This window comes from Vulpes lagopus, chromosome 2, assembly GCF_018345385.1.
Source record: "Vulpes lagopus strain Blue_001 chromosome 2, ASM1834538v1, whole genome shotgun sequence".
Taxonomy (NCBI): Eukaryota; Metazoa; Chordata; class Mammalia; order Carnivora; family Canidae; genus Vulpes; species Vulpes lagopus.
The window spans coordinates 73,809,660-73,834,305 of NC_054825.1; the positions used below are offsets into that span (position 1 = coordinate 73,809,660).

A 24,646-nucleotide genomic window follows, 5' to 3' on the forward strand; every position below is an offset into this window, starting at 1 on the left:
TTTTTCTCTATACCAAAGATTTCAGCTGTTTTTTGTCTCCCATCTGACATTTCCCACATGATCTCACCAGGTCAGCTGCAAAGTGGGATGTAGTTCCCCTTACATCTCTCCCTATCTTGTTGTTTCTACCAGAGTTTGATTTTAGCGATCCATACTCCTGGTCCTTATTGACAATAAATCAAAGTGAGGCCTTCAGGATTTTTTTTGTTTTAGGAGTCAGCCCATTGGTTCTGACTGGGTTCTCAGACCTAACACTGAAGGATTGTTGGTTAGAAACCACTTTACCACCTTCAGAGAGAGTACTTCCTAATTTTTTCTGGTGGTTTTGGCCTAACTTTGGGTTGTGCTGCCCTTCCTAGCTTTATCAGCCCTCATTGGGCCCCTGGTCTTGAACAAGATAGCTACCATGAGCTTCAGGCATGTTGATAACTCTGGATCCTCACCCAACAGTTGTCCATGCTTCATTTCTCTGGACTATTTGGTTTGTGTGAAGCATATTGCCTAGCCACATGTTAAAATTGATTCTGTCTTAAAAAAAAAAAAAAAAAAAATTGATTCTGTCTTAAGTGGAGGTTGACTTCTCTTCCCCTTCTCCAAGCTTGTACTGGGCCTCATGTCCCTTGTCCCTTTGGCCATATGACCTTATTATGGTCAGCAGCCTAGGAACTTGTCTATATTATTTGGTCATCTTCCAGTAGATACACCAACTCTTCCTTTTATAAAATTCACCCCCTCTGCTAAGTAGAACTATCTCTAACCTTAAGGATGCTCTGATATTCACTATATTTATATAAAGTTGAAAAATCCAGGAACTATGACTCCACCCTCAAATCTCTAACTTACTACTTACGTACTTACTTACTACTATTTAGAATTAAAACAGTTTTATTTATTTTTAATATTTTATTTATTTATTCGTGAGAGACCCAGAGAGAGACAGAGGCAGAGAGAGAAGCAGGCTGCATGCAAGGAACCCGATGCGGGACTCGATTCCGGGACTCCGGGATCATGCCCTGAGCCAAAGGCAGATGCTCAACCACTGAGCCACCCAGGTTTCCCTTAAAATAGCTTTAATATTCAGAAACAACATCAAAAAAAAGAAAAGGTGGCTTTCTAATATGGGACGTTGTAGGGTTTACTAAGTTTGCATCAGAATCCATCCCTAGGGCAGCCCCGGTGGCCCAGCGGTTTAGTGCTGCCTTTGGCCCAGGGTATGATCCTGGAGACCCAGGATCAAGTCCCACGTCAGGCTCCCTGCATGGAGCCTGCTTCTCCCTCTGCTTGTCTCTCCCTCTCTCTCTCTCTCATGAGTAAATAAATAAAATCTTAAAAAAAAAAAAAAAAGAATCCATCCCTTTTCTGAGTAAAGAAGTTTCAGATAAATACCCAGTGGTAGTAGAAACTACACAAAGGTATTAAACCTAATATAGGAGTGGATACAAATGCAATTACATGCAGTGAGTAGATGTGATTCCCAGAGTTTTCTGAGCACAGTCTACAATTTCAGGGCCTTAAACTGTGACAGAGCCCTACTGAACTTGGTTCTAGACCGGCTTAATGTAGCTCAACCCATAAGCATTTACATGTAAACTGAGAAAATAATGACAAAAGCAGCCCATTATGTCTTGGGTATGATGAGAACCTTTGTTCTCCTTATGCATATTTAAAGAGGCAGAGTAAAAACAGATGTGCAGAAAATACAGTAAAGGCACTGGGCCTCCCTCTTATAGGGGTGAATCAGTTCCCCTCCATGAGTGCTACAGCTCAGACATGCTGGAAGCTGACTGCGCAGCTTGCCCCTCATGGGTCCAGGTCCGGCTTGGTGCAGCTCTGATCTGGTGTGACTGTTCTGCCTCTCAGCTCTGTATTACTGGAATAGAAAGTCTTCTTTAGCTGTTCCTTTCCTCCTTCCTTAGGAGTTTTTTCTTCTTAAAATAATGCTAATTGGAAAAAAAAAAAAAAAACCTGGAAGTTTTTAAAGAGATTTCTGTTCTCTCTTTTCCAACCCCACTTTTCTTTTGGTGCCTATCTTCATGCTTTTTCCCTCTTTTTTTATTTGTGTGTTCCCAGAAGAAAAAGGAAGATGAATTGGATGGGAAGAGGAGAAAGGAGGGTGTGAATCTAGTGATCCCATTTGTTCCCTCGGCTGATAACTCCAACCTCTCCGCTGACGGGGACGACTCCTTCATTAGCGTGGACTCAGCCATGCCCAGCCCTTTCAGTGAGGTGAGGTTCCTTTTAGATGCCTTCATGCCATCAGTGGAGAACATGTTCTAACCTTATAGCCTTTGCTTCTCCTGGAGTTCTCCTGCCTTGGGGAAGGGGGCTGCACATGGAATCCATAAGGAGAAAGGGAAATGAGGACAGGCTGGCTTCTCTGAAGCCAAAGCAGGGGATCCCACCCTCAGGAATGAAGCCAACCAGGAGAGGGAAATAGTGATGCAGCCTGAGAAGCACGTTCTCACATGGGTATGAGGGCCATGGGCTATGGGCATTAGGAATGGTGGTGATCTTAACCCTTCCTCCTCCAGATCTCCATCAGCAGTGAGCTACACACTGGCTCTATCCCCCCCGACGAGAGCAGCAGTGATATGCTGGTCATTGTGGATGACCCAGCCTCCTCAGCCCCCCAGTCTCGGGCCACCAACTCTCCTGCTTCCATAACGGGCTCTGTTTCAGACACCGTGAATGGTGAGTGGCTCTGTGGTCTCGTACAGTTTGGGCCTGGTCCACTGCCTCAGGAGTAGCATTGGTTTGGTGCTAGATGAAGTCCTAATTCCTTTTAAGATCATGGATTTTTTTTTCTACTGTCTGTAAAGAAGGGTGGAGGGGAGTAAAGAGGAGAATTAATAGGCTTATTCTTTCAGTAGTCCTGTCAAGTGAAAAGGAGAAAGAAATTTATAAAGATTTCAAACTTTGTTTTCTAGTCAGCACTGTCTTTCATATTTCACCTTTATTTTTGCTAGTTTTTAATTAAAATTTGCTTCTCTGGGCTTTTCCTCACTTTGTTCTTTGGGGCCCAGTGTTGCTACTATTTCTTGAGGCCCTCTAGCTTTTAAACTTGGGAGTAATTTGACTCTTCAGGGCAGGAGCTCATTGAAATACACAGGTAAATTACAGGCAGCACACCCCTGGGGTTCATTTAGCAATGAACCAGTTGAAAGAACAAATTTAGGAGTAATGGAACCACTCTTCTAGAATGAAAAGCAGCTTAAGGAGTCAGGCTGTTTGAGCTGTTCAGAATTCTTACTAACTCTGTGGCTCCCTCCCTGGGAGTCCTGAAACACCCCTAGAGCCAGTCTTCCCTGTCTGGGGAAGATTCTGTTAACATGTGAAGAGATTGACTTTTCTTTTCCCTCTTGGCCCATTTGTTCCCACAGGAATTTCCATTCAGGAAATGCCAGCCGCAGGACGTGGTCACTCAGCTCGAAGCCGAGGCCGCCCCAAAGGTTCAGGAAGCACAGCCAAAGGAGCAGGGAAAGGCCGGAGCCGGAAGTCCACTGCAGGCAGTGCTGCCGCAATGGCAGGAGCCAAAGCAGGGGCTGCAGCAGCCTCCGCCGCTGCCTATGCTGCATACGGGTACAATGTGTCTAAAGGTGCGGAGGCCCAAGGGGGCACGGGTGAGCTGCAGGCTCCATTCTGATGGGGACAGTCTGTAAGTTCTGTGGTGTGTTCTGCCCAGAGAGCAGGTAGGGCACGCACTAGGCTAGGAAGCTCCTTCCCAGAGGCCACATTGGATTCTGCTTGTGTGCTGAGCACTCCTGCCCGTGCCCTTGTGACTTAGTATAGTTTCACCATCAAAGTAGAAGTAGCGATGAAAAAAGAGCTGAATTTCTGGACTGGACTACTTTAAACAATCACATCTCTTCCTGCTTAGAGAACTGATGTTTTTTTTCCAAGATATGCATTTCAGTAAATATATTTCAGTAATCCAGGCTAGCATAGTCAGTATTTACCATCACCTGTGCTGTGTGTGGAAGAGTAGAACCCATGGACCCCACTCTGGAGTGTGTAATAGAAGTGAGAAGGGGGAGCTATCAGTATTCGTATACTGAATGACAGAAGAGGGGAGGCGTTAATTGGAGGCCTTAATTGTAGCTGTAGCTCAGCAGAGAAACCATGGACCTGAAGATAAAGTAATTCAGGCTATAATTCAGAAAGAAGGAGAAGGATGACAAAGGATTGGGTATATCTGGGGGTCACCAAGCAGGTCGGTCAGGCTATGCTCTAGAGGAGTAGTAGGAGTCAAGAATGGAAAGACATGGCAGGACCTAATGGATGAGAGCTTATCAGGTGTGTGATGAGGGGCTCTGGAAAGTTTGAGAGGGGAGGTGGCTGTGAGCATGACATGTGGAGGATGATTATAAGCGTAGCCTGTAGGAGAACTGCGAGTGGTAGGAAGGGGAGCACCATTTACTGATCTCTTTCCACATTGACAGCCTGGGCTTGGTATTTAGCTGATAGTGGTGTGTAGCAGGTATGCTCATTACTGGATAGAAAGTGTTTAGTAAGTGTTAGTCCCTCTCCCCTTCTCCTGTGGCAGGAATCTTGGCTTTCATTTATTCATTCAACAAATATGAGGTATAATAGCTGTGTACAGGCTTTCTTAACCTTTAGTCAGCTCTTCACATCCTTGAAAAACAATCACACCAGCAGTCAAGGCTGCTGTGGCAGGGTCTCGCCCGAGGACAGGCAGAGCAAGACACCCATCAGACTTTCTCCTGGAAATCTGGTCTAAGAAGGGGCAGGAGGAGTGAAGGAGGCAACAGGGGCAGAGTGTCACAAGAAAAATCCACGATGCTTGGTAACTGGGAATGGAAAAGCCAGGGAAGGCACTGATTCAGAGATGGGAAGAGACGGTTTGTGCCCACTAAGCGGTTAGTATGTTTCTTCAGGAAAGTCAAACCAGTCTGCAAGAAACAGTTGAAGCATATTAGACAGTGTTTATCAGGTATCAGTGGATTTGGCTCTTACAAAGAAGAAAGAGTTGTTACCCTGGGAGCCATTACTATGGAGCAGTTTGAACTGGATCTTTGACACAGCAGAGCTTGGGGAATAGAGGACATCTTGTGAAGTGAAGGAGGAGGTAGCTGGGACATCTGGGTGTCTCAGCCATTGAGCATCTGCCTTTGGCTCAGGACATGATCCCTGGGTCTGGGGATCAAGTTCCACATTGGGCTCCCTGCAGGGAGCCTGCTTCTCCCTCTGACTGTGTCTCTCCCTCTCTCTGTCTCTCATGAATAAATAAATAAAATCTTAAATTTAAAAAAAAAAAAGGTAGCTAATCACAAGTGGTGTCTTAAGAAGGAAGAAGGAACACATAAGAAAATACATTAGTGCCTAAGAAGATACACACCATCCTGCAGCCATGGCTTCCCCATGTTATATATAACAGTGTGCTCTGTCCTTGAGCACCAGCATGACATCTTTCTCCTTGTGGCTGAGGTGATGGGAAGAAGGCTGGGTAGGTATCATTTTTCCCTGAAAAAAACATCCCTCTTACAGAAAAGACAGTTGACAAGGAAACAAGCAAATGTACTAAGATGAGGTTGGCAAAGAGTGGGAGGGGTTCCCCACAACCTCTCCTCCAGCCCAGACTCCAGTAACCAAGGTCAGGCATTGGGGTGACTCAGACAGGCCTGATGCTTATACTCTTCTCTTTCTCCAAACCAACAGGAATCTCTGCCAGCAGTCCTCTGCAGACGTCTCTTGTTCGGCCTGCTGGCCTTGCTGACTTTGGACCTTCAAGCGCCTCTTCTCCTTTGAGTTCCCCTTTGAGCAAAGGAAATAATGTTCCTGGGACTCCCAAGAGCCTCCACTTGACCAGCAGCCTAGCCCCAGACTCCCTGGTCCGAAAACAGGGAAAAGGCACCAACCCCTCTGGAGGACGATAACCACCTGGACCCTCTAGCTTCCTTCAACCAAACCAGGGGCTAGTGTCCTGGCCTACAAATGGTCTTTGGATGGCTTGCCCAGTGCAGCATCTTACATCCCATGTCAGAGGGCTGAGATGACCAGTTGCAGCAAGGGAAGGACAAGCAGGTGGTCGGTGTGAGCACTTTTTTCACCTGTGTCTCAAGAGGAATGCTTTGGGGGACCTATTAGGAAGAAGGCCCAAGAACAGAGATCAGCCTTGCAGCATCTCAAGTGAGCTTGACAGCCACATCTTAAACCTCGCACTGGAAAAGGGGCTGACAGAGACCCCCCCTTTAGATGCTCAGGCACACAGTCTCCATCCCCATTCTACTCTTGGGCTCTGGCCATGTCCCTTGCAGAAGTTCTGCAAGTGCTGTGGAGAACTTTCCACGGTGGAGACATCTCTTTAGGGCTGTGATTTCCTGTAGAGCTAGGAAGGGAGGAAATCATGTATCTGGCATCCTCGGTCTTTGGGCAGCTCCCCAAGTCTCCAGACCCCATTTGCCAGAGTATCAGCACTGAAGAGATCAGTGAGCGCGAGAAGGTTAGTGGCTTGTGAGGGTGACAGAGGCTAGAGGAGGTATGCCTGGAGGCACTTGTTTTCCCAGCATTTCCTCCCCTGTCCTGCATGGTTCACGCCAGAGAACCTTCAGGTCCCACCAGCAACCATAGCAAGCTTCCACCCTGGGACTCCCAGAAGCCAGTTAAGAGACCAGGAGCCACCTCAATCAGCAGGACATCCTCACTGCCCCTCTTGCAGACTCCCCTTGCCCTTCCTGAATGCACAGTCTCCCCACCCCTGCCCTTCGGCCCCCTGCTTGGCTGTATGCACTGTCTGTATTGCACTGAGAAAGGAAGGGAAGCAGAAGTGAGGCAGAGAGGATGGAGAAAGGGGAAAGCTCAGCACCGACCCTCCCAGCCCCAGCACAGCCCCGCCTGAGCTTGCTTCCCCACCCCCGAGAGAGGCACAGGGTGGTGGTTGCATGGGAGGTGTGTCTACCTGCCCCCAGCCTGATGTCCCTGGTGGAGCAGGTGCTTCTGGGCAGGCCAGCCTCTAATTTGCACACCTGAAAATCGCGGAATTGAGTTTAGACAGATTGATTTTTAAAACTTTTTTTTTTTTTTTTTTTGGAGTAGGGGTGGTAGGGGAATCATTTAATTTAAATCATTAAGATTCCTCTGCCCAAACCCAGACTCTTGTGTACAGATGCTATTTAGAGGGAATCAGAAAAATGCCAAGCCTTTTTTCTCTTTGAATGTGCTGTCTATTTTTATAACTGAACTTGTACATATGTATAAAGAGAGACACATCTTTCTTTTACTAACTGGAGAAAAGAATCTTAAATAAAATGGAGTGAGATAATTTTATGTAAATCAGGGTGTCTGTGGTCTTTGCAGCTGCCTCTCGGGGAACATAGTAGGGTTCTTACAGGAATGTGGCAGGGTAAAGTGGAAACAGCCCCCACATCATTCCTGTGGTGAGTGGACCAGTCGTCACTGGGACAAGGAGCGCTCTGTGGGCATTTCCTTGGTGGCATTTTTAATTGGGTTTAGGAATTTGCCTGTAGCCATCAGAGAAGAGATCTGACCAGTGCCTGGCAAGCCGAGGCCAAAGCCCTGGGGGTGTGAACTCATTTTGATGACTCAGGACCTAGACCCTAAGACGCTGGTGAGGATAGCTTGGCCTGGTCTATCGTCAGGATAGTTTTATAGTGATAATCTATTTAAGACTGACAGGCTCTTTCCAAAAACCACAAGTGAGAGATGATCCTGGCAATGTGTAATGTATCAGATCCCCAACTAATAGGAGCTAGTTTGGTCCCAATTTCTAAAACTGTGGTGTGTGTCCACAAATGTATGTATAAATGCCAGAAACCAGCCCCTTGGCAGTTCTGGTACACTACACTGTGGGTCAGTTAAGGCAGCGGAAACGAACAAACTGAATGGAATTTAGTGTTCGCAAAGTTAGCTAGGCTTGTAAGAATCATGAACGAAAATAGTGAAATGTGTGCAATGATTCCAAAGACATCCACACTTTGTAAACTTAGCTGTCCCATCATTTGGTAAAAGAGCAAGTTCCCAGCCTAGACTGGCAGTTGGTGTTTCTCTGATTGAGTGAAAACACATACTCTTGCGTCACCTTTGAGCAGGGCTCGTGCTGTTCCCAAGTGTGCTGGCTGCATGGCCCCGCGAGCCTTGGCTCACCCTGTATACCCTTGATTGGAGTGGGCTGGCTCCTGAGTAGTGGCTGCTCATCCGGTCACAGGGTCAGCCTTTTCTTCATTTTGTTGATCTCTGGTAGCATTGTCCTGTACACTGGGTCTTGTTTTCCCTGCTGGTAAACTTGACCAAGGCCTCACACAGAAGAGACCAATGCCAGTTTCCCAGTTAACCATGCTTTCTTATCATCACTTGTAGTCACAACAAGCCCACTAGGATGGGTTCTCTCCAGTGCTCATTACTCAGCATGGCCCCCAGTGACATTCCTGCTGGAGCCTTGCCACAGTTGGCAGTGGCCACCTCTCTGAAGATCTGACAACTCGGCCTCTCTCAGTTTTGTCCAGATGTGGGTAGGCTAATGCCCCTGCCTGAAAAGCATGTTAAGTTTTGCATCAGAGACCTCTAGTCTTCTTGGTCCCCAAACATACCATCCTACTCCCTTTCACCCATTTTTAATCCAGTCCCTGAAGAAACACAGCTAACATTTCATAAAGAGAAACGCTCACAGCCCTAATGTTCCTCCTCACCTGTCCCTTCCCTGAGGATAGATGAATGGGACTTGAATCTTAAAAGTGAAGGCTGCAAGCTCATTAACCAGTCCCCAAGTTATGAGTCAGACTCTACCCACTTTCTGAAGACTTGACCATCTCCCCTATGAGAGAGCCCAGCTTTCTTAGGAATGTGGGAGCCAGTCCCCAAAGGCCAGGGAGGGCTCCTGCCTGCTAAAGGAAGTGTCCCTCAGGAAGCCTAGAAGCCCAGGCCTTAGAATGCAGCTCTGGCCTGGATCACATCGAGGGCTGTCCTTTGGCCAGGGTGACCTTGGCACATGAGCCAACCGTGGAGACTGTAGGTAAGTGAATTTTGAGACTGTGGGTCTGTACATGCAGCCCTGGAAATTCAGGGTCTGTGGTGGGCTTAACGCTTTCTATGCGTAGGGGTTTGTTAAGGCACCCAGGACTCTGGACATGCACCAGGGCTTGCTTGTGTCTGTGTGGTCCTGAGGTTGGGCTGGGCAGAAAGCAGGGCAATGCAGACTGAGCATTGAGCTGGGTTCTTATGCACAGCTTTGTCCTAGTGTTTGCCAGCGTGTTCCATCTATAGAGCCTTGCTGGCTTGCAGGTACAATCCACACCCCTCACCTATGCTCCTCACAGCAGGCCATCTGTCAATAGCAGATCTTCCCAGGGGCAGCTGGCTGCTCAGTCTGAAGAACATGTGACTCTTGATCTTGGAGTCGTGATTTCAAGCCCCATGTTGGGTGGAAAGATTTTTTTTTTTAATCTCCTTAGCTCCCATCAATGCCAAACTAGGAGGTGAGGTGAGATTAGCAGGTTAAGTTGATTTCAAGTTTTAGAGATCCTCAGATGTACCTCAGGGGCCGCTGTGAACGAGGAGCCAAGGGGCATGGCCACCCAAAATAATCAGCACAGTTCTGCTTTTACTGCCAGGCAAAGATTTTTGTGTGGAGTTCAACTGTAGGGAAAGAAAAGAAATTGAAACCCGAATCCTCCTTTAAGGCAATATTTCTCAAATTTAATAAGCATGAGTCACCTTGGAATCTTGAAGACTGAGTTTTTAGAAGGTCCAGCGTGAGACTGCACCTCTAACACCTAGGTGATAGCCATGCTGCTAGTCCTTGGACCACACCTGGAATAACAAGGCTTAGAGTACCACCCCTCCAGCCCTGCCAGTCTGAGGAAACTACCTCTGTTTATATGTCCCCACCCCAGCCAGGAGACCCTGTGCAGGAAATACCACTTAATTTTTTCCCTTATTCCACTTAATCCATCTGATGACAGAAAGTGAAAGCCCAGTATTTCCAGGAAATGTTGGTCCCCATATGTATTTTCTCAGGGTTTTTTGTTGTTGTTGTTTTTTCATTTTAAAACTAAATTCATGGGATCCCTGGGTGGCGCAGTGTTTTAGCGCCTGCCTTTGGCCCAGGGCGCGATCCTGGAGACCCGGGATCGAATCCCATGTCGGGCTCCCGGTGCATGGAGCCTGCTTCTCCCTCTGCCTGTGTCTCTGCCTCTCTCTCTCTCTCTCTGTGTGTGTGACTATCATAAAAAAAAAATAAAAATAAAAATAAAAAAATAAAACTAAATTCATTATTTTTACCATCACCCTTCCCCTCTGGGTAGCACCTCTGTTAGACGTATTAGGTAAGATAGATCTCTGATCTGCTTTTACTCTGTCCAGTGTGGCTTCTGCCAAGATCCAGCCTCCTTAGGTTGCTGGCAGTCACTGGAGGGTCTGCGATCCCTAGACTCACTTATTGTGCTGCCTGTCTTCTTGTCATGGCCACCAGAATCCCCCAGGGTCAGTTAACTTCCTTAGCTCACTGCTAAGCCCTTCTCAAGGGCGTGCAGAAATTTGGCTGCTCCTCTAGCTTCTCAGAGACTCCTGGCTTGTGGGAAGCCATGGAGCTTGGGAAGCAGCCGTGGTCAGGGATGTCTGCCCTCTGGCATTTGCACGATGCTCGTTCAAACCACTCATATAGAAAAGGTGTGTGGAGGGCAGGGTCTGTTCTAAAGAGAGCAGGGCCTCTGGCTGTCCTAAAACCATGCACCTGTGTATTTGCTCTATGGTAGCAAATGGTGCTGGGAAAGGCTGCTGCATGGAGACTCCTGAGGACTGGTGGTAGGAGCTTGGGCTCAGTCCTCACAGAAAGAACCCACTCATTTGTCACCTTGAAAGTGTTTGGGGGAAAAAAAAGTGTTTGGGACAAGCAGTGCCAGGCCTGGGCTATGGAAATACCAATCCCAGGTAGCAGTCACCCGGCTGGGTTTAAAAGGTGGAAGGAGGGACGCCTGGGTGGCTCAGCGGTTGAGCATCTGCCTTCGGCTCAGGGCGTGATCCTGAAGTCCTGGGATCGAATCCCTACATCGGGGACTGCATGGAGCCTGCTTCTTCCTCTGCCTGTGTCACTACCTCTTTCTCTGTGTCTATCATGAATGAATAAATAAATAAAATCTTTAAAAAGGGGGGGGGGGCGGGCAGCCCCGGTGGTGCAGTGGTTTAGCGCCGCCTGCAGCCCAGGATGTGATCCTGGAGACGGGGATGGAGTCCCACATCGGGCTCCTTGCATGGAGCCTACTTCTCCCTCTGCCTGTGTCTCTGCCTCTCTCTCTCTCTCTCTCTCTCTCTCTCTCTCTGTGTGTGTGTGTGTGTGTGTGTGTGTGTGTTTCTCATTAATAAATAAATCTTTAAAAAAAAGAAAAAGATGTATCGGGGATCCCTGAGTGGCTCAGCGGTTTGGTGCCTGCCTTTGGCCTGGGGTGTGATCCTGGAGTCCCTGGATCGAGTCCCACATCGGGCTCCCTGCATGGAGCCTGCTTCTCCCTCTGCCTGTGTCTCTGCCTCTCTCTCTCTCTCTCTCTCTCTCTCTCATGAATAAATAAATAAAATCTTAAAAAAAAAAAAAAAGATGTATCCCACATCTCTCACCGAGTCTATGGTTCCTAGTTCCTGGCACCTTGGGTGAGAGAAACAAGGATTCCAGAGAGAGAGGCTCCCCAACTCTTTCCTTCCTCTCAGAGAAGTAAGAGTTTCTTCCCAAAAGGCAGAGGAATGTGCTCCTGTGAGCAGCCCTGCAGGGCCTATGCCTCTGCTCCTCCCTGTGGGATTTCTTTGTCTTGGGACCCAAAGCTCGAGAATGAACGCTGGGCCCCAGGTGCTGGAGTGGGCTCTCTGGGTCTGACCTGGACTGGGCATTAGGCTGTAGCAGCCTCCCAAGGCGAAGAGGGCTAAAGTCACAGGAGACAGTGGCGAGTTTCCTAAGCTTCCCCATCCCCAGCTGGTGACCCCCGAGAGCAGCTCCATGGGAGAAGATCCAGGAGCATTCTGAACGTCTTACCTCCTCCACCACGGTCACACAAACCCCACCCTGAATCAGGCCCATCTGTGGCTGTTCCTTCTACCAGACAATAGAGAAGGGGCTCCCTTCCCATTTCCCAGTGAGGGGTCCTGGAAGACCCTGGGTGGGTCTGTACCTTGTACCCTTGAAGTCCTGGTGCCACCTGCCTGGGAATGTCTGAGGAAGACGGAGAGAGGAGGGCTCAAATCCAATGGCTTGCTGGGGCCTTGTGGCTTCAGTGGTCTCAGTTTGCCCTCAGCCAAATGGATTTCAAAAGACCCACATAAATTCTGTTACCCATAATCTTTCCGAATAGCTAAGTCTTTCAGAGAGCTGTTATTTAACCCTTTGAAGAACTCTAAGAGATTTTAGGAATGTCACAGCTTAAACACACCATACTAAACATATCTTAGCATTTAAGTCTATTTTCAACAGGACCTGTGCTCCATCACTATTTTTATGCCAATATGAGGTAGCCCTCCCTCTTATACTTTACTTTTTCCAAATTCTGGGGGGTGTGGAAACCATTTTTACCTAATCTGGAACTTTTGAACCAATGAAAAGCACTTAACCAACTAGGAACAGCTCTGCCAAGGAGTCTAGTCAATAGATTGGTGGCAAAAAATAAAAAATAAAAAATAGATTGGTGGCATGCTCACTCTCAGAAGGCAATCTGAAAGTTCTATAAGCAAAGGTAGTCCATCATCCAAGATTAGGGAGAACAAGGAAAATGAAATGGGTGATCTCAAAGGCCGGTGTCATTGAACCTGATCTCCTGATCTCCTCCACTACCCTGTGCTTCATCTATATGGGAACAGCCTCATCATTCAGGACTAATTGCAGATGTCCACTGGTTAAACCATAAATCCTCTGGCCAAATAATATCATTGCTTACATTGGTTAGGATAGAAAACACTGGCATAACTGAGATCCCAAAATACAATGGCTCAAATAAGTTATAAATCCATATTCCTCTCACATAAGAGTTTGAATTCATATCTGTTGCACATAATCATTTAAAGTCCCAGGTTCCTTTCATCCTGTTTCCTGTCACCTCCATGCGTTGTCCTCATCTGCATGGTCAATGCTGGTTTGCAAAAACATAGGAAGAGGAAAGGGCTCGGGAGGGGGCTTACCAGCTGCCTTAGGAGTTAGACCCTTAAGTGGCTTTACAGCACTTTGGTGGCCCACATTCTCAGAACAAGCTTTAGATGCCAAGACCCACCCAACTGCTGCAAAAGAGGCTGCTATACAATAACAGAAGAAGAGAGCAGATGTGGATGGATAGCTGTTGGTCTTGGGCACAATACTCCAAAGGAAAATGACAAAACCACTTATTCAAGCTTTCTTTATTTGTTTTAATTTATTTATTGATGAGAGACACACACAGAGAGAGAGAGAGAGGCAGAGACACAGGCAGAGGGAGAAGCAGGCTCCAGGCAGGGAGCCCAACGCAGGACTCGATCCCAGGTCTCCAGGATCACACCCTGGGCTGCAGGCAGCGCTAAACTGCTGAGTACCCCGGGCTACCCTCAAGCTCTATTATTAACCATCTTATATATGCCGGACCCTCTACGTGCATAGAAACTGCACACACACATGCAAATGTTAATAATAATATAGGAAAATGTTCAGCCTCAATAGTCAAAGAAATGCAAAATAAAACGATGAGATTCCAAGCTTTTCCTATCAGAATGGTAAGATTTGTTTTTTTCTTTTTTTTTAGATTTATTTTTTTTAAGATTTTATTTATCAGAGAGAGAGAACAAGCAGGGGAGGGAGGGGCAGAGGGAGAGAGAGAGAAGCAGGCTCCCCACCAAGCAGGGAGCCCTGTACAGGACTTGATCCCAGGACTCCAAGATCATGACCTGAGCTGAAGGCCAACGTTTAACCGACTAAGCCACCCAGGCACTCCTTGAGATTGATTGATTATTAGAGAAAGAGAGACTGTTCAAGGCACAGGGTGGTGGGAGGTAGGGGCAGAGAGAGAGAGAATCTCAAGCTAACCCCCTGCTGAGTGCGGATTCCCCACTCAGGGCTCAGTGCAGGACTCCATCTCACAACCCTGAGATTACAACCAACGCCAAAATCAAGAATTGGACGTTTAACTGACTAAGCCACCCAGGTACCCCTGAGATTTTTAACAACACTTGTAAGAGTTGGGGAAGATACAAGAAAATGGGCCTTCTCACAAATTCCTGGTATAATCAGAGGCTGATTTACTGTGAGATATTGTAGTTTAAGCTTCAGGACACCTCACTTTGTAGGGGCCTCCTTTGCACAGATGCCACGGAACACTGCTTCAGTCTAGGGGAACCCCTCGGCTTTGGAGGAGGTAGTCCTGGGGCTATTCTTCAACCTCTAGTGAAACTCTGCCCTTGGCCTTCATCCAGTGTTCAGATCCATTGTTAACCCCAAGGAGAGTGATCAGAACAAGACACTGTTCCACCTTGACCTGGGCTTCACAGCCAATAAGATCTCCAGGAACTGGCATGGTGGGGGGCACCAGACCAGTAAGGCCTTGGCTGGCTGGACCATGGGAAACCGTGTTTACTGAGATCAGTGAGTAATGCCTAGCCCGAACAGGCATCTCGGAGGAACTTACAGAGGTAGCCATGGGATGCTTTCCAAAACGATCAATTAAAAAAATGTATATTAAATATTTACAGGGTCCCTGGATGGCTGAGTCAGAGGAGCCTAGTGCCTTTAGTGGATCTCACAGTCCTGAGTTCAAGCCTGATTTTGGCGTAGAGATTACTTAAATAATTTTTTTTAAAGACATTTTCTGGGGCACTTGTGTGGCTCAGTCCATTTAATGTCTGCCTTTGGCTCAGGTCATGTCCTAGGGTCCTGGGATCCAGCCCCGAGTCAGATTCCCTATTCAGCAGGGACTGCTTCTCCCTTTCCCTCTGCTCCTCTCCCCACTCATGCTCTCTCACTCTGTCTTGCTCTTGCTCTCTCCTTCTCTCAAATATAGTCTTTAAAAAAAGTGGGGGAATCCCTGGTTGGCTCCGCGGTTTAGCGCCTGCCTTCCGCCCAGGGCGCGATCCTGGAGTCCCAGGATCAAGTCCTGCGTCGGGCTCCCAGCATGGAGCCTGCTTCTCCCTCTGCCTGTGTCTCTGCCTCTCTCTCTCTCTCTATGTCTGTGAATAAATAATAAAAAATCTTAAAAAAAATAAAAATTTAAAAAAGACATGTTCTTCCTTTTCTTTCTATAGAAAGGGCAATTGCAGTATCATCATTGCTTGAAAAGACAATCAAAGAGTGTGCAACCCTCCACACCCACTAGAATGACTATAATTAAAAAGACTTGGGACTCTTGGGTGACTCAGCGGTTAAGCGTCTGCCTTTGGCTCAGGGCCTGATCCCAGATTCCCAGGATCGAGACCCACATCGGGCTCCTTGCAACCTGCTTCTCCTCCCTCTGCCTCTCTTCCTGTGTCTTTCATGAATAAATAAATAAAATCTTTAAAAATAAATAAATATATATATAAATAGACCTATAATAACAAGTGTTGATGAAGATGTGGAGAAATCAGAATCCTTCATTGCAGGAGGTAACATAAAATGCCACAGGTTCCTTGGAAAACAGTTTGGCAGTTCCTGAAAAAGTTCAACATAGAGTTTCTGTGATGGTTGGTTTTATTTATCAATTTGACTGGGCCACAGAGTACCCAGACATTTGGTCAAACATTGTTCTGGGTGTTTCTGTGAGGGTGTTTTTTGGATGAGCTGAACATTTAAGTCCATAGACTGAGTAAAGCAGACTGCCCTCATTCAGTAGATGGGCCTCATTCAATCAATTGAAGGCCTGAATAGAACAGTAAGTCTCACCCTCCCTCCAGTGAGAGAGAATTAGTCCTGCCTGCCTGCCTGTGAACTAGAATGTTGGCTTTCTCCTGCATTCAGTGGAACTGAAACATTAACTCCTCCTGCCAGCTCTCAGATCTAACTACACCATCAGCTCTCCTGGGTCCCCAGCTGACTGGCTCATGGCTCATCCTGCAGATCTTGAGATTTGTCAGCTTTCATTATCATATGAGCCAATTATGCTAGATCTATCTTATCTATCTGTATGTTAATCTATTACACAGATCGAGAGACCTATTAGTTCTGTATCTTTGAAAAGCCCTAATAATGTGACCTGGGAATTCCATTCCTCCATATAGTCCCAAGAGAAATGAAACCCATTTCATACAAAACCTGTACACAAAAGTTCACAGCAGCATTATTTATAGTCAAAAAGTAGAAACAACTCGGGGCACATGGGTGGCTCAGTCTGTGAAGCGTCTGCCCTCAGCTCAGGTCATAATGTCAGGATCCTGGGAATCCAGCTTCCAGTGGGGCTCCCTGCTCAGCAGGGAGTCTGCTTCTCTCTCCCTCTGCCCCCTCCCCCTTCTTGTGCTCCTCCGTCTCTCAAATAAATAAGTAAAATCTTAGAAAACAAAAAAAAAAGTGGAGCAGCCTGGGTGGCTCAGTGGTTTAGTGCCGCCTTCAGCCCGGGGTGTGATCCTGGAGACCCAGGATTGAGTCCCAGGTCAGGCTCCCTGCTTCTCCCTCTGCCTTTGTCTCTGCCTGTGTGTGTGTGTGTGTGTGTGTGTGTGTGTGTGTCATGAATAAATAAAATCTTTTAAAAAGAAAAAAAGTAGAAACAACCCAAATGTCCACCAAGTGATGAATGGGTAAATACAATGTATTACCCAGCAGTAGAAAGGATTAAAGTATTGACACGTGCTACAACATGGATAAAGTTTGAAAATGTTAAGACCCAAATACCAAAGATCATGTATTATAGGATTGTGAAATGTCCAGAATAGGCAAATCCATAAAGACATAAAGTAGATTCAATGGTTGCCAGGGTCTGGGGGCATTAGGTGGTAACAGGTAAGGGATGTGAAGTTTCTTTTTGGATGAATGAAAATATTCCAAAGTTGACTGTGGTAGTAGTTGCACACCTCTGTGAGCCACTTAATTACATACTTTAAAGGGTGAACTATGTGGTATGTGGATTATAATTCAATAAAACTGTTGGGGGGTGGGCAGGGAATGATATAGCCAAAAATGTAGGGGAAAAGTGTTAGTATGAACATGAAATTGTTATCCACATGTGACTTTTTTACCTACAAATATGGCAATTTCATATGTGTCAAGTTATTGATAATTTAAAATAATGTTACTTTCTAATGTTTGAGGTATTTTTAGCTCTTTTATTATTCTAAATGTTTGCTTTTGTATTTAATTTTGTATTCTTTATTTTATTTTTTTAAGATTTTATTTATTTATTCATAGAGACACAGAAAGAGAGAGAGAAAGAGAGAGACACACACAGGCAGAGGGAGAAGCAGGCTCCACGCAGGGAGCCCAATTTGGGACTCAATCCTGGGTCTCCAGGATCAAACCCTGGGCTGCAGGCAGCGCCAAACCGCTGCACCACCGGGGCTGCCCTCTTTTCCTTAAAAAAAAAAAGATTTATTCATTTATTCAATCTCTCTCTAAAGATTGAGTGCAAGTGGTAGAGAGAGGCAGAGGGAGAGGGAGAAAAAGAATTCTTAAGCAGACTCCTCACTCAGCACAGAACCCAATGGGGGCAGGGCACTGGATCCCACAACTCTGAGATCATGACCCCAGCAGAAATCAAGGGAAATCAAAAGTAGGATTCAACCTACTGAGCCACCCAGGTGCTCCTGTATTCCTTTCCTTAAACATTAGCATTTTCCAATGTTCACAGCAGCAATCTCTACAATAGCCAAATTGTGGAAGGAGCCACAATGTCCTTCGACAAATGAGTGGACAGAGAAGATGTGGTCTATATATACGATGGAATATTACTCAGCCATCAGGAAGTGTGAACACCTACCATTTACATCAATGTGGATGGACCTGGAGGGTATTATGCTGAGTGAAATAAGTCAATCAGAGAAAGACAATTATCATATGGTTTCACTCAAATATGGATTATAAGAAATAGTGAAAGGGAGCAAAAGGAAGGGGTGGGGGCACTGAGTGGGGAAAAATTAGAGAGGAAGACAAACCATGAGAGACTCCAAACTCTGGGAAACAAAGGGTTGCAGAAGGGGAGGTGAGTGAGGGGATAGGGTAACTGGGTGACAGTCTTTAAGGAGGGCATGTAAATGATGAGCACTGTGTTATATATGTTGACAAATTGAATTTAAATTAAAAAAAAAAAAAGATTAGGGTTTTCCCATGGGCACTTGAGTGGCTCAGTCAGTTAAGCTTCTGCCTTCAGCTCAGGTCATGATCTCAGGGTTCTGGGATGGAGCCCCGCTTCATGCTCTCTGCTCAGCGGGTGGTCTGCTTCTCCCTCTCCCTCTGTGTTCTCGTGTTCTCCCTCACCCGTTGCGCTCTGCAGCCCCCCCCCCAAAATAAATAAATTTTTAAAAAGAAAAGATTAGAGTTTTCCCAAATTGCTTGAACTTTAGGCCTCTCATACCCGGGGTAGGAATGTAAAGTGATAGCCTTTATTACATAAGACAATTTGACCATGTGTATCATGAATTTTAGAAAAATCCATACCCCTTGACCCAGCCACTCTACTTTTAGGGATCTATTCTCAGAGGATAATCAAGTTTGCTATAGGGCAGGTCTTCTCAGTTTTAATGCATAATCTCATGATGGGGCTCTTATTAAAATGCAGACTGCTATTCAGTAGGTATGGGGAGGTCCCTAGATTTCTGCATTTCCAATTAATTCCAGAATATGTGGAGGCTGCTGTTTCCCGGACCCCAGTCTGAATAACCAGACTGCAGAGGACATTCTTTGGCTACTTAGCCAGCATTTTCCCTTCCTCTATTTGTGCAAAAGCCACAGGGGTAGGCTTAATTCCCCCAAACACACCCCGTCACAATGACCTGGCAAAGGTGGACTGGAGCCCAAGCCCAAGGCAATCAGAGCCTAGTCTCCCTCCCTCCTGGCTCTCTTGTCATAAACTGGACAGAGAGTAATACACCTTGAGTCCCCCCCACACACTTTCCCACTCCTGTGGGTGTGAACTTGAAACCCGGGGGCTAAAGGTAAGGTGAGAAAAGAAGCCAGAAGCTCTGACTGAGCCTTGCTTGAAGCTCCCTTCCTTTTAACTTTTGGGTTTTGCCAGTAAATTCTATTTGGCTTAATTAAGCCCACTTGAATTAGATTTTCCGTTGTATGCAACTAATGTAAGAGGTTCATAGCAGCATAATCAAACTTGCGAAAGATTGGAAACAACCCAGATAGAAGCTGTAGGATTTGGCATATAAATTTCTGTATGTTGATATGATGGAATATTAGGTAGGCATTACAAATCATATTTTCAAGAATATTTAATCACATAGGAAAATCCTCACAATTTAATCTTACTTAGGTGAAAAAGTAGTACACAAAATAGTAAAGTGTGGTTAGATGGGTCTTTTCACTTACCTCCACATATAATATAGGTTTTTTAAAAATTGTTTTCATTAATAAACTTTTTACTCGGGAGTGATTTTAGGTTTACAGGGAAGTTACAGAGGTAGTACAGTGGGCTCCTGTACCATCTTCACTCAGTTTCCTCTAATTAAAATGTAGGTTTGGGGGTTGTTGGTTTTGTTTTGTTTTTTAGATTTTATTTATTTATTCATGAAAGACACAGAGAGAGAGAGAGGGAGAGAGAGGCAGAGACACAGGCAGAGGGAGAAGCAGGCTCCATGCAAGGAACCTGATGCAGGACTCGATCCCAGGACTCCAGGATCACGCCCTGGGCTGAAGGCAGGCACTAAACCGCTAAGCCACCCAGGGATCCCCGATTGTTGGTTTTTTAAAGATTTTATTTATTTATTCATGAGAGACACACAGAGAGAGGCAGAGACATAGAGGGAGAAGCAGGCTCGATGCCAGGACCCCGGGATCACGACCTGAGCCAAAGGCAGACAGATGCTCAACCAGAGAGGCACCTAGGCGTCCCCAAAATATAGGTTTTAGTAGAGTAGTAAGAGAGCCTACTAGAAGGAAGGAAACTTCTTGGATGGCATAATTGTGAATGAATTTTTAATGCTTTCTATCATTCTATATTTTCCACATTTCCCACTGTTTATGTTATTTGATGTATAATTAATTATTAATTAAAGAAGTATATGTTTCTTAGGAAAATTCAGGAAAAAAACTCAAAAGCAAGAAGAAATACTTCCCAGAATAAAGCTTTCTTACAAGTTGTCTCCCTGGGACACCTGGGTGGCTCAGTGGTTGAGCCTCTGCCTCCGGCTCAGGTCCTGATGCCGGGGTCCTGGGATCGAGCCTGCTTCTCCCTCTGCTTGTGTCTCTGCCTCTCTCAGTGTGTGTCTCTCATGGATAAATAAATAAAATCTTAAAACAAACAAGTTGTCTCCCTGTTTCAATTTGGTTCACATGGTAACATAGTCTGTCGTCCTCCACCCCACCCCGCCTGCCCCCCCCACACACACAATAATATTTTCAAAGGAACTTCAGAGAAGCATACTTCAGGCAAGGCATGGGCTGGCATTTCACACACCACGGGGAACTAGTCTAAGGAGGGCAAGTCCTTTTTCATGCCTCAAATTAGGTTCTGAGCATTGATAGGGTCCCTGCTTCTTCTCACAAGGCTGATGGTCTGCTTTACCTGGGCATCGGGCCAGCTTTTCCTCTGGGTGGGGAAGGGAGCCCCCTGCATGGCCCACCACCCAAATAAGTGCTCTTCTCAGCGTTGGTTCCACTACCTCTTTATGCATAGGCCCCTTTTCTTTTTTTCAAATCTGCATTTTATTACATATTTGACTTATTTACTTACGAATAAGTAATACATTTATATCTTTTAAAATGAAAAGCATACAAAAGGGCACAAGAAGAGAAAGTCTCTCTCTCATTCCATCCCGGGTTTCTAGTTCCCCTACTGGGAGGCAAACTGTGTTGACAGTTTCTGGTGATTTCTTCCAGACATATTTCTATGCTTTTTAAAAGGCATGATTGTATTCATAGTATGTAACTTTGTGTGCCTTTTTTCCCCTCTTGACATTATATGGTAATGTTAAGAGAGTACTGTATAGTGAGTAACAGTAGGAAATACTCTTCCTAAATATTCAAAAAGCCTATAACTATGCCATTGAAGCAGCGTGAGCCATTGGATTGCCCTACTGCTGGGCAGCGAGAGTTTCCCTCCTAAAAGCCCTCTGATTCTGTCCAAATGAAACTACTGCTTGGGTGCAGCCAGTAATTGCATCTGGTTTGGACACTGATTGGCCACTGGCTCCCCTGGGACACGGGGCTCAGAGTGAGGATGAGACCCAGGGCCCAATCCAGAGGGACGAACGGGTGGTCCCTGGTCTTCAGGGGCTGGCTGTGTGGTCCTGGCCAGCAGGGGAGATATTTTTAGCTGGGTCAGAGGCTGCTGACTCTGTCATGACCCAAGAGGACTGTGCTGTTGGTAAACAAGCCAGAATGGAGTGACTTCAGCCAGCCTCCTTCCTCCTTCCTCTCCCCAACTTGCTGACAGGGCAAGGCCTGAGAGAGGTGGGGGAGGGCTCTGGCCTGGGAGCGGGCTCACACAGAGGCCCCCCATTCAAGGCACCCAGCAGTGGAGTGACTTGTCTCCCTGCCCCAAGTTTGGGTCTGTCATTTCCCTGCTGGCCTTTCTTCACCTGCCCTCCCCAGGTTGGCACAGCCCAGACAGCCCAGGGAGCACTGTCTTCCTCCTCTGCCCCCTCCCCCTTTCCCCTCTCTCGCTCCACCTGGTCAGCCTCATGTGTCCTCAGGTTCTGTGAAGTAGCAGAGTTTCTTTATGTAGTCATTCATCCAAGTCAATTCATTTATCTGTTTATTTGTCCAGCAACAATTTTTTTGAGGGCCTAAGATAAGCCAGGCTCTATGCTGGACACCAAGGGTGTAGCAATGAACAGGAAGGTGTCAGGTCTGGCCCTCATGGAGCTTACTTACCCTCTGGTGGGGTTAGAGATAATCCAGTAGTTCATTAGATGTTGGCAAAAAATAATAATGTTAAATTATAATAATAAGCACCATTCACATAGTGCTTTCAAGTATACAGTTTTTCACTGAGAGCTCATCTAGTCCCAAGAAGTGACAGGCAGTTGTGATTGTCTCACTTCAGAGATGAAGATATTGCAGCCCAGAGATATTAAATAACCTGGCAAGGGGACACCTGGGTGGCTCAGCAGTTGGGCATCTGCCCTTTGGCTCAGGATGTGATCCCGGATCAGGGAATCAAGTCCCACGTCGGGCTCCCTGAATGGACCCTGCTTCTCCCTCTGCCCTGCCCGTGTCTCTCCTTCTCTCTCTATGTCTCTCAAGAATAAATAAATAAAATCTTTAGTAAATAAATAAATAGCCTGGCCAGGAGCCTGGTTCTTCAGCCCAGTCCCTCTGCCCTCAAGCCTGTGTTTCTCTTGAGAAAAGGGAAGCCCCTGGAACTGGTTGGGAATTGGCAGCTCTTCGTTTTACCTTTGCAGAGACGAAGGCCCAGAGAGGGGAAAAGTGCCTTACCTAAGACACAGCTTAAAACGGGACTAGTGAGGGGGGGTAGGGGGGTGCCTGGGTGGCTCAGCTGGTGAGGTGTCTGCCTTCAGCTCAGGTCATGATCCCGGGGTGCATCGTAGGGCTCCCTGCTCAGTGGGGAGCCTGCTTCTCCCTCTTACTTTGCCTGCTGCTCCACCTGCTTGTGCTGTCACATAAATAAAATCCTTTTAAAATTTTTTAAAAAATAAAACCTGGAACCTCTGGATCCCACGTCAATGCTCACTCTGCCTCTGAACAGCTGTTTGATGCCCTGACTGGGCCCTGGTGAATTTGGAATGCAGAGTATCATGGTAGGTCCATCTCCTCCCCTGCCCTGCATCCTTTACCCAGCTCACTCCCTCTGCTTTTATGGGAAGACAGCTCAGAGTGACCCCTAAGCCCCACTTTACCTTTACCAGTGCCTGCTTTTCCAAGACTTTTGTTTAACGAATGCAACATGAGCACCTACCCTTTGTAGGCTCTGCTGGGTGCTAAGAGGCAGGTGAGAAACACAGTGCTTTCAAAGCTGCAGGACCTGTGTCCCCCCTGGTGGCTCATTCAGAGGAGCATGTGACCCTTGACCTCAAGGCTATGAGTTCAAGTCTCATGTTGGGTGTAGAGATTACTTGAAAATCTTGAAAAGATAAGAAAAATAATAAATTAAAAATAAATTAAAAAAAAAAAGGCTGCAGGAGAAAAGCACAGATATCAGAGACACATGACAGGGCCCCAAAGTCAGGCCTTGGCAGTCAGACAGAGGAGGGTCAGGGAAGTCTTCCTGGAGAAGGTGACATCTGAACTGAGCCCTGAAGTCTGAGTCACAAATCGTCCAGGCCAGAGCTGGCAGGGCGGAGACTTTCAAGGTGAGGGACTGGAGGTTTCAGAACAGAGTAAGAAGTCACCCTTGCGTGTCGCAGGCACGGTGCAGGCTTCTGTGAGGTCAGCTCCCATCTGTTCACTGTGTGTCATGCCTCTCAGGGCTGCAAGTGGCCTGTGAACAGGAACTGGGTCTCCTTTCCGCTGGAAACCCCCATGGGCGAGGGCCTACCCCTGTGGACAGATGACTCAGACACCCCATGTAAGCAGCCTGTCATCATCAGCTTTTGCCCACAAGGGCTCACCATCCCTCCCACCAGAGCCCCTGGCATGTCGGACCCTCCCCATGTTCTGCATCCTCCTGACCTGGCACAAACGCAACTCAGCCTAGGAGGGGCTGGGCCAGGCTGGAGGCTTTGACTGCAGTGTGGGGGAAGCCAAAGCCTTAGGCGGATATATTACTGTCCCCAGGCTTCCCACCATCCCCCCGCCAATACCCTCAGGCTGTGCCTGGGAAGGCCAAGCTCCCCGTCCTGTGGGCACAGGGAGCAGCACCCTGGAAGCGCAAGCTTAGTGCCCAGAGCAGGGAGGAGCAGTGAGGGCGCAGAGGTTGCCCCGGACTATGCGGACTATGCGTGCCGAAACGTGGCCCTTCTCCTCGCGAGGGTTTAGGGCCTGGCCGCTCTCAGACAGACCAAGGGGGAGAGAGTGGCCTGCCCAGGATGGCAGCCACCAGCACGGGTCAGTACTGCCCCGGTCAGGTACGTGCTGGGGCTGCCCATGCCCGGCTGGTCCGCCCTTGCCCTTGGGACTCCCTGTCTCACATTGTCCCACATTCCTGGGCTGTGCACATAAATATTCAGACCGAATATGAGCAAGAGGAGGCCACTTGGCACTTTCCTTCAGCTACAACTGAGGTTTTCACGTGGTCTTTCCCTCCAAAGGGACATGTGACATTGCTTTCAGAAGAGCGTCCCATTCAAACCCCTTCCCCTGAGGTTCCCTGAGCTCCTCTGCGGCCCGGAGCTGTGCTAGTACTGGGATGCACGGGCTCCTGCCCTGGAGTGGGGGTGGGGGGTGCTCACTTTAGTGGGGCAGACCTGCAAGCAGATGCCACCAAACCGACCTGCTGGGTGCAAAGCAGAGGTGAGGAGCCTGAAGAGGGACACCAGCCAACCGGGGGCAGGGGGCAGTGCGGAGGGCTGAGGCCTTTTGCATTGCAGTCTACATTATGGAAATGAATATCCAGGGGGAAGACGGGAAGGTGGATCAGTTTGGACTCGAAACAATGGTCCAGGGAAGGAGGGCATGCGTCAGGGCAGGTGATAGGGCGGACATCTGAAG

At 47.2% G+C, this 24,646-nt stretch overlaps 1 protein-coding gene across 2 annotated transcripts in view; it reads left to right on the forward strand.

The window, feature by feature from the left end:
* The window catches only part of INO80 (INO80 complex ATPase subunit), a 136,496-nt gene extending 129,206 nt beyond the window's left edge, over positions 1–7,290 (forward strand). Inside the window, exons 33-36 of one of the 2 annotated variants that reach the window (XM_041743315.1) lie at positions 2,074–2,226; positions 2,532–2,691; positions 3,381–3,596; positions 5,677–7,290. In XM_041743315.1, the coding sequence (XP_041599249.1) occupies positions 2,074–2,226; positions 2,532–2,691; positions 3,381–3,596; positions 5,677–5,894 (747 nt within the window). In that variant the 3' untranslated portion in view covers positions 5,895–7,290. Of the gene's footprint in view, positions 1–2,070; positions 2,227–2,531; positions 2,692–3,380; positions 3,597–5,676 lie in introns of both variants that reach the window. The other variant, XM_041743314.1, reaches the window with a different exon arrangement.
* Positions 7,291–24,646: the final 17,356 nt, after the last annotated feature.